The 7,725-nt window shown below is 38.1% G+C and overlaps 1 protein-coding gene across 2 annotated transcripts; it reads left to right on the forward strand.

The window, feature by feature from the left end:
• LOC143881097 (Leucine-rich repeat (LRR) family protein) lies at positions 1-6,901 on the forward strand. 2 transcript variants are annotated; one of them, XM_077384093.1, is made up of 10 exons: positions 6-261; positions 988-1,543; positions 2,515-2,978; positions 3,066-3,201; positions 3,299-3,370; positions 3,458-3,526; positions 3,610-3,681; positions 6,320-6,391; positions 6,463-6,532; positions 6,615-6,901. In XM_077384093.1, exons 1-9 carry the CDS (start codon positions 177-179, stop codon positions 6,488-6,490), a joined length of 1,554 nt encoding a protein of 517 aa, XP_077240208.1. In that variant the 5' UTR covers positions 6-176; the 3' UTR covers positions 6,491-6,532; positions 6,615-6,901. The 2 variants fall into 2 exon arrangements, with proteins under 2 accessions (XP_077240209.1, XP_077240208.1); XM_077384094.1 differs by lacking the exons at positions 6,463-6,532; positions 6,615-6,901 and having other exon boundaries at positions 1-261; positions 6,320-6,395.
• The last annotated feature ends 824 nt before the right edge of the window (positions 6,902-7,725 follow it).

Below are 7,725 nucleotides of genomic sequence, written 5' to 3' on the forward strand. Positions count from 1 at the left end.
GCTGTTCTTCTACAACAACTATTCACCTCTTTCTTTATTCCCTCTCTCTCTCTGATACCTTCCTTTGTTTCAGAGACAAATTCAATTCAACTCCTTTTCATCTATCTCTCAATTAACACGCCACAAATACACCTATAGAGAAAAACACTCATTCCTCTCTTTGTTCTCTTTCAACCATGAAACCTCTACTCCTCTCCTTCCCCCTCCTCTTCACTCTTCTCTCATTAGTACTTTCTCAATCCCCAAATCCTCCTCCAAAAGGTATTCCAATCTCGACCCTATTTTCAATTTCAAAATTAGGGTTCACAATTCAATTGTATTTTTGGGTGAATCCGTATCTAAACTTGCAACCCTAAAATTCTTAGTCACTTGCAAATTTACAAACAAATTAACCCAAAACTACAATTGGGCTATTTGCACAATCCAATTAGAGATTCTTCCCCTTCAGGCCTCTTTAGGGTTTGCAATTCAGTTGTATTTTTGGATGGATCCGTCTCTAAACTTGCAACCCTAAAATCCTTAGTCAGTTGCAAATTTACAAACAAATTACACCCAAAACTACAATTGGGCTATTTGCACAATCCAATTAGAGATTCTTCTCCTTCCCCTTCAGGCGAATTTAGGATTTGCAATTCAATTGTATTTTTGGGTGAATCCATCTCTAAACTTGCAACCCTAAAATTCTTAGTCAGTTACAAATTCACAAACAAATTAACCCAAAACTACAATTGGGCTATTTGCACAATCCAATTAGAGATTCTTCCCCTTGCGTTTAGGGTTTGCAATTCAATTGTATTTTTGGGTGAATCCATCTCTAAACTTTCAACCCTAAAATTCTTAGTCATTCTTAGTCAATTGCAAATTTACAAACAAATTCACCCAAAAATGCAATTGGGTTACTTGCACAATCCAATTAGAGTTTCATTTTCCATTTCTCTCACATTTTTAAATTTTTTTTTTTTATCTCTGCTCTTTCTTCCCACTCAGGCCTCTTTATCAACTGTGGTGCAACCGCTCCTTTCGAAGACACCAACGGGCTCCGATGGATCCCTGACTCGCCCTATATATCATCTGGCATACCCAAAACACTAACCCTACCTGGCCTTCTCCACACCCTCACAACCCTCAGATCCTTCCCCCTCCAAAAAAACCCTAACATTCCCCGCAAATTCTGTTATGTCTTCCCCGTCTTCAGAACAGCCAAATACCTCATTCGTACCACCTACTTCTATGGCGGAATCAACGGCCAAAATTCACCCCCAGTCTTTGATCAGATTGTTGAAGGGACAATCTGGACTGTTGTCAATACAACAGATGATTATGCGAGAGGGATGTCATCCTACTATGAGGGTGTGTTCCTCGCCAAAGGTAAGACGATGAGCATATGCATTGCTCCAAATACGTACACGGATTCAGACCCGTTTATTTCTGGGCTTGAATTGGTGCTTTTGGAAGATTCTGTTTACAATTCGACGGATTTCAGCAAGTATGCTTTGACTGTGGTCGCGAGGCACAGTTTTGGATCCAGCGGACCGATTGTGAGGTAATTCGTTGGTTTTATTAGGTTTGTTAAGGTTCTCTGGTTATGGAATTGCTGCTAAATGTCTGCAATTGTTTTATGTTTGTCTTTATGTTTCCTTGTTTAGTAATCCCCAGACTACACATATTGGTACTTTGCCCCATTTCCACCATACACGTGGAACATGTATGGAAAAATCCCACTGATTGTATGACTCTAGTCATTCAATCAGTGGCCTGCAAACTGATAGTTGAAAAAAAAACGACAACATTCATATTTAACATGCAAAAGTCAATTAATCAAAGTCAAATTGTCCAACCGACGAGATTTTTGTACTGCAGCTAATAATTAGTGGGCTTCACCAGTTGAACAGGTTCAATCGTCTAACACGATGGTGATTGTGCAGTGTACCGCTTTCTACTTGGCCTTTGTCTTTTCCTTTGATGTTTGAATTTGTAAATGTGAAATGATTTGAATTCCCTGTTTCTTTCTGTTACTTAGACCCTTCTGATATTTTTTAGTATTTGGGCACAGAATTAGTAACAAAGAATACATAAAGGAGTTGTAGAAGAAAACTTGAGTCATGTCTGGTTGGCATTTCATTAGTATATATTCGAGAAAACTTAGTAATTCTCTAAATATAAAACATTCCTATTTATTCACAGAAATTTATGAGGAAAGCTTTTCTAACTACGATACTGAGAGCAACTTTCCATAAAAAATTGAGTCTAGTTTGTTTCAATAATCATTACATCTACAAATTCAGTTTTCTGCTCGCCCAGGAAATTGATTTTTTCTCTTTCCTTTTTTGGTCAGGAATCTTGGTTTAGTTATCTGGATATGGTTACGTGAATCTTGGTTCTCTTATCTGGATATTGTTACGTGCTAATTAATATGGATTCCATCTCATCAAAAATCTCAATTTCAGAGTTGGTCCTCTGAGCAACCTTTTGTTTTAAAATTTGAACATTGTTCATCTGCATATGTGATGCTAGGTTCCCAGACGACCCATTTGATCGATACTGGCAGCCATTTCCAGGCAGTAATCATAACATAACCAGCAACAAAAATGTCTCTGTGTCTGGTTTCTGGAATCTCCCGCCATCAAAGGTGTTTGACTCGGCTCTTACATCTGACCAACTGACACCAATGGAGTTGCCATGGCCTCCTGTATCCCTTCCAAACTCCAGCTACTATGTTGCTCTATACTTCGCAGATAACCGTGATTCTATAACACCCCTCTCGAGGGTATTCAGTATCTCTATAAATGGCATTGAATTCTACCACAATCTTACCGTGACATCGTCCGGTGTTGTTGTCTTTGCGAATATCTGGCCTCTCTCTGGTCTTACAAAGCTTACGTTGACTCCTGCCTCTGGATCTGACATTGGCCCTCTGATCAATGCTGGGGAGGTTTTTGATATAATGGCCCTTGGAGGAACAACTATTACACGAGATGGTTTGGATTTTAACCCTCGTATTGGAACTGATATTTTTCTTCTTAATAAAATGTTTCTTTGACATGTGACTCCATTCCCGGTTGCAGTAATTGCTTTGGAGAGAGTACGTAAAAGTCTACAAAATCCGCCAGTTGATTGGAATGGGGATCCTTGTCTTCCTCTTGGATATTCATGGACTGGAGTTACATGCTCAGAAGGACCTCGTTTCCGTGTAGTTTCTCTGTGAGTTGGACTTGTGACTCAGAATTATTTTTTTTCCCACTATGTTTTATTTAATTTTATTGTTATTGTAGAACTCACAGTTTGGTGTTTTCTCTAGGAATCTATCAAGCATGGGCATTTCTGGTTCTCTATCGCCTAGTATTGCAAATTTGACCGCACTTAGTGACATGTAAGCCCTCTGAAATCACTGTTTTCCTTCTTAAGTAGTAAAAGATATGGGGTACTTCTGATTAACAATCTCCTATTGCAATTGCAGCTTGCTTGGCAACAACAATTTGTCGGGATCTATTCCGGATTTGAGCCGCTTGAGGAGGCTTGAGAGATTGTAAGTTTGTTTGTTTTTTTCTCTCTGCTTGGTTTCAATTTTTTTGAGCTTATTTTATAATTTGTTGTTGTCTTTCGTTGAAGACATTTGGAGGACAATCAATTGAGTGGAGAGATTCTCCCATCACTGGAAAATATCAGCACTCTGCGTGAACTGTAAGTGAAAATCTCTTCTTATGGAAACAACACTCAATGATATATCCATATATCCAACAATATATATTGGGGGCCCACGTTTGTTTGGGAAAAGTGATGCTACTCGGTCTTGTAGCTAACCTTATCTACTCAGTCGGGTTAAATACAGTGGGGGCCCACATTGTTTGGGTGATCCAAACCATTCATTTGAAAGCCCCTTACCTAGATAGGGTGTCCACAAAAAATCAGATCCATATGATCATCCTAACTTATCCAACAGTGGAGGGAAAAATGGGAAAAAAAATGGACAGACACAGTTTGTCCACAAATCTGCCCATTTTTCCCTCCACTGTTGGATGGGTTAGGATCATCCTATGGGTCTGATTTTTTGTGGACACACTATCTAGGTAAGGGGCTTTCAAATGAATGGTTTGGATCACCCAAACAATGTGGGCCCCCACTGTATTTAACCCTACAGAGTAGATAAGCTTAGCTACAAGACCGAGTAGCAACACTTTTCCGATATATATATAGTATTGTCTCATCGATTTGATCTTCACCGTTTGTCACTTTCCTTTACAATCAGCAGATAGGTGCACTTATTTATATATCAGTGCCTCAGATCATCAATTGGTGTTGGGATCTTAAACTCTAGGGTAGTAGACATTGGAATTTAGTTCTTCAGAATCTTTGCTAGATCTTTTGAAGTTTAAAGCAAGAAAAGGCCCCTTCAACTACATTTCAGAAACCTTTTTGATGATTACTGGGAGCTTTTCAGAAACATGAGGAATAAGTGTTATTTATTGGAATTTTAAGCGTGTCAAAATTGTATTTGATTCAGTGATAAGATTTCCATTTGACTCCAAGATTAAATTGGGCCTTAACTTATTAGAGTAATGGAATGGGTCTGTATGGTCTCATATGCACCAGACTTGTCTGAGTAGAATAACCTATGTTGATGGCTTTCTTATGAATGCATAACATGATACACCGGGCTGCATTCAGATTGTGTTTCTCTTAGTCTTCTACAAACTGACTCTAGATATGAGCCACATGCCATATAACTCTTTTTTTTTTTGGTAGGCATGCCATATAAATCTTGATTTTGAAGAAATATAATAAGCTTCCAAGCAGGGTGGCTATAGGCTGCAGGATCAACAATGGAAACGCCAGTATGGATGGAATGTTTATGTATTCCTTTTCACATATAGGACAAACTGATACGCCTGTTAGTTTATCCTATATGTGAAACGGTAAGGACAAATCAATAAGACAAGCTTACATGGTAGAAAATGATTATGTTTGTGGCTGTCATTACCAATGTATATTGTATCTAAGAAGACATGGAAGTACTGAACTACTCTTCCTACATGAACTACATAATAAAAAGAACCTAAAAAACTTGATCATATGAAGTATTCACCACTTTTTAAAAATTACCCTTTTTTATGTCTCTAACATCTTCAACACTCCCCCACATATTGAGGTACGTATCAAGCATACCAATGGGAATGGAATCTGTAATTACTTTTTTCTACAGACCTCTTCTCTGCTTTCTCCTTTCCTGCGCTGACATGGAACTCGTGTTTGCTATGTTGCAAATCAGCATACGTTTTCATTCGATCCTAAGCCTATTGTAAATGCTCTCTTACAGTCGAATGACAGCCTCTCGGCCTCAAAGCTGCTGGTCCCCCGCTACAATACTTGAATTGCCAAAACGGTATGGAACACGGGAAGGAGAGGGTTGCCCATACAAAGCTTCATAACGTGTCATTTTGGATGAGGAATGGAACGCTTCAGGCTAGGCCCTTAAACCACTTAGGATCATAACATTCCACCGCACTCCGCAACCGATGTCCCCAGAGGGCCCGTTCTGTGACGACTTTAATTCTGATAGTTCTCCAGGTACTTCATAGGTTGTCTCTTCCGTCAGCGGTCCACTCTATCATGGCTCCCACTCCGGTTGTCCTAGGAAGTCCCTTTTTCAGGTCCCCCCTTCTGCCCGGTGGCAAATTTTGTGATGGCCGTCACTCTGGCTGCTCCATGTAGCCCTTTTACAGGTTGCCCCTTCCATGACTCGAACACAGGACGTGGTGTTGGCTCTGTTATCAAATGTTAGGTATCTGACAAATATGCCAAAAGCCCTGGGACTGATGGAACGCATTAGTTTAGTCCCTTAAACCACTTAGGATCGTAACAAACTATTTAGCGTTGTGAGAAAATGCTACAAGTGGTGAATAAGAGGAAATCATGGTTGAAGGACCTTTCTCGCCATGAATGTACTTTAGTGTCTAACATCTGTTTGGGGATAGTAGGTCTAAGGGCATTTTAGAATCTTCTTCTTTTTAAAAAAAATAGAAGTTTAGTTTTTTTTTCCCAATATTTAATGAGTAATTGGAATGCAGTTTGAAATTAGGGATTTCTTGGCAAATATACTACCAATTTTATCTTCTTCTAGTGTGTCGGGGAAACATGGTTTGCATTTTGTTGTTTTTAGTATTTATCTTGCTTCCACACATTTGATTTCACTAGAAGTTAAAGAATTTTTTGGATTTCTGTTTTGGAACGCTCTTCATTACGTACTTATTCTATCTTGACCTCTTTTTACTTGCTTTATTATTTAGTTTTAAGTACCATTTTTGTATGCCTTGTTCTACAGCTTCATTCAAAACAACAACCTGACCGGTCATATCCCGGATAGCCTAAAAGCAAAACCTGGATTGAACCTTCAGTAAGTGAAACATCCTCATTGTACCTCTTGTTTATAGATGTTTCAAGAAACTAATATCTTTTCTTAATTAGGATTTCTCCTGGAAACCATTTTTCATAGTCACCACCTACTCCAGTTCCATAGTTTGTGCATTGGCTGAAGGTAATACATAAAACCTTTGACTTCAGTAAAATGATTGATATTAATTAAGAGTTTCATTCATTAACTTATTTATTTATTCCAGAACTTGGTCTACAACTTGTTTTGACACTGATGGCTGAAAGTTGTGTTCCATAGCACCAGAAATGAAAGCAATCCAGGATCAAATAAGAGGTCCATAATGAAATGTGCAGTACCTACAGTGTATAGATAAGATGATTGTGATGTGTGTATAGATATTCAAATTGATTATTTTTCTTCCAACATAAATTGGGATTTGTTATAAAAAAAAATCCATGATGATTTAATGGGAATCATATTGTTAAAAAAAAATCCATAATGATTTAATGGAAATCATATTGTGGGCTCTTATACTTTTTGTATTCTAAAAATGAGTTTGGAAACTGTGAGTGCTACTTTACATTTCAAAATGAATCTGTTTGCATTCTCCTCCTTTTTAGAAGGCTTGTTCATCATATTCAGTGAGTTGTACTAAATGCCCCCACCTTGTGTGTATACAAAGAAAGTGCTTCCTTGTGATTTAAGTTCTTTCGTCGACAAGGATAACCACCACTACTAAACCTAAACCTCAAGGATTTCTGAAGATAACTCTTTATCTATATGTTCAGGGTTTTGCACCGGCGTCGGTTTCTTATCTATAGCTCTCTCGGAATACCCTTGGTTCAATTTTTCCAAATACTTTTACAAACCCAAATCGGCTCGCAACATGATTGATCTTCTTAGAGGGAAGATCAGCCTCTCTAAACCCACTTCGAGGGAAGTGCCAGTCCTCCTTTGTGTGCAAAAACACAATTTCTGGGATGAAATTCTTTATTGATTTGAAAAAAGACTAGATAACCCTCATCTCTGAGTCCCGTATTGATGCGGGTGGAAGCATGCGGAAAGGCGAAGATTATCGTCTTCAACCCGATAAAAGAAGAACACCGTCTTCTTTGATAAAAACTCTTGAATCCACAAGGAAAGAAGCAATAGAATTAAGTTTATTCCATGAAAGATCTCCTTTCAATATACACATATGCCCATAGATATAGAGCTTTTTGTTTCCTAATTCAATGAGGATTCTAATTTCTCTCAACTAAAATACTATTTAATCCTAAGATTCTAATTTATCTATAATTAGAAATTCTACTAACTAAGAAATCTACATAAATTAGAATGTGTCCTACATCACGTAT

This window comes from Tasmannia lanceolata, unplaced genomic scaffold, assembly GCF_043159265.1.
Source record: "Tasmannia lanceolata isolate RefF3 unplaced genomic scaffold, GAP_Taslan_0.1 ptg000007l, whole genome shotgun sequence".
Taxonomy (NCBI): domain Eukaryota; kingdom Viridiplantae; phylum Streptophyta; class Magnoliopsida; order Canellales; family Winteraceae; genus Tasmannia; species Tasmannia lanceolata.

Coding starts and splice junctions, on each gene's coding strand:
- LOC143881097 (XM_077384093.1), top strand. CDS start 177: ATGAAACCTCTACTCCTCTCCTTCCCCCTCCTCTTCACTCTTCTCTCA. Junction 3,371..3,457: donor TTGACCGCACTTAGTGACAT/GTAAGCCCTCTG, acceptor TTGCAATTGCAG/CTTGCTTGGCAACAACAATT. Junction 6,392..6,462: donor AAACCTGGATTGAACCTTCA/GTAAGTGAAACA, acceptor TTTCTTAATTAG/GATTTCTCCTGGAAACCATT.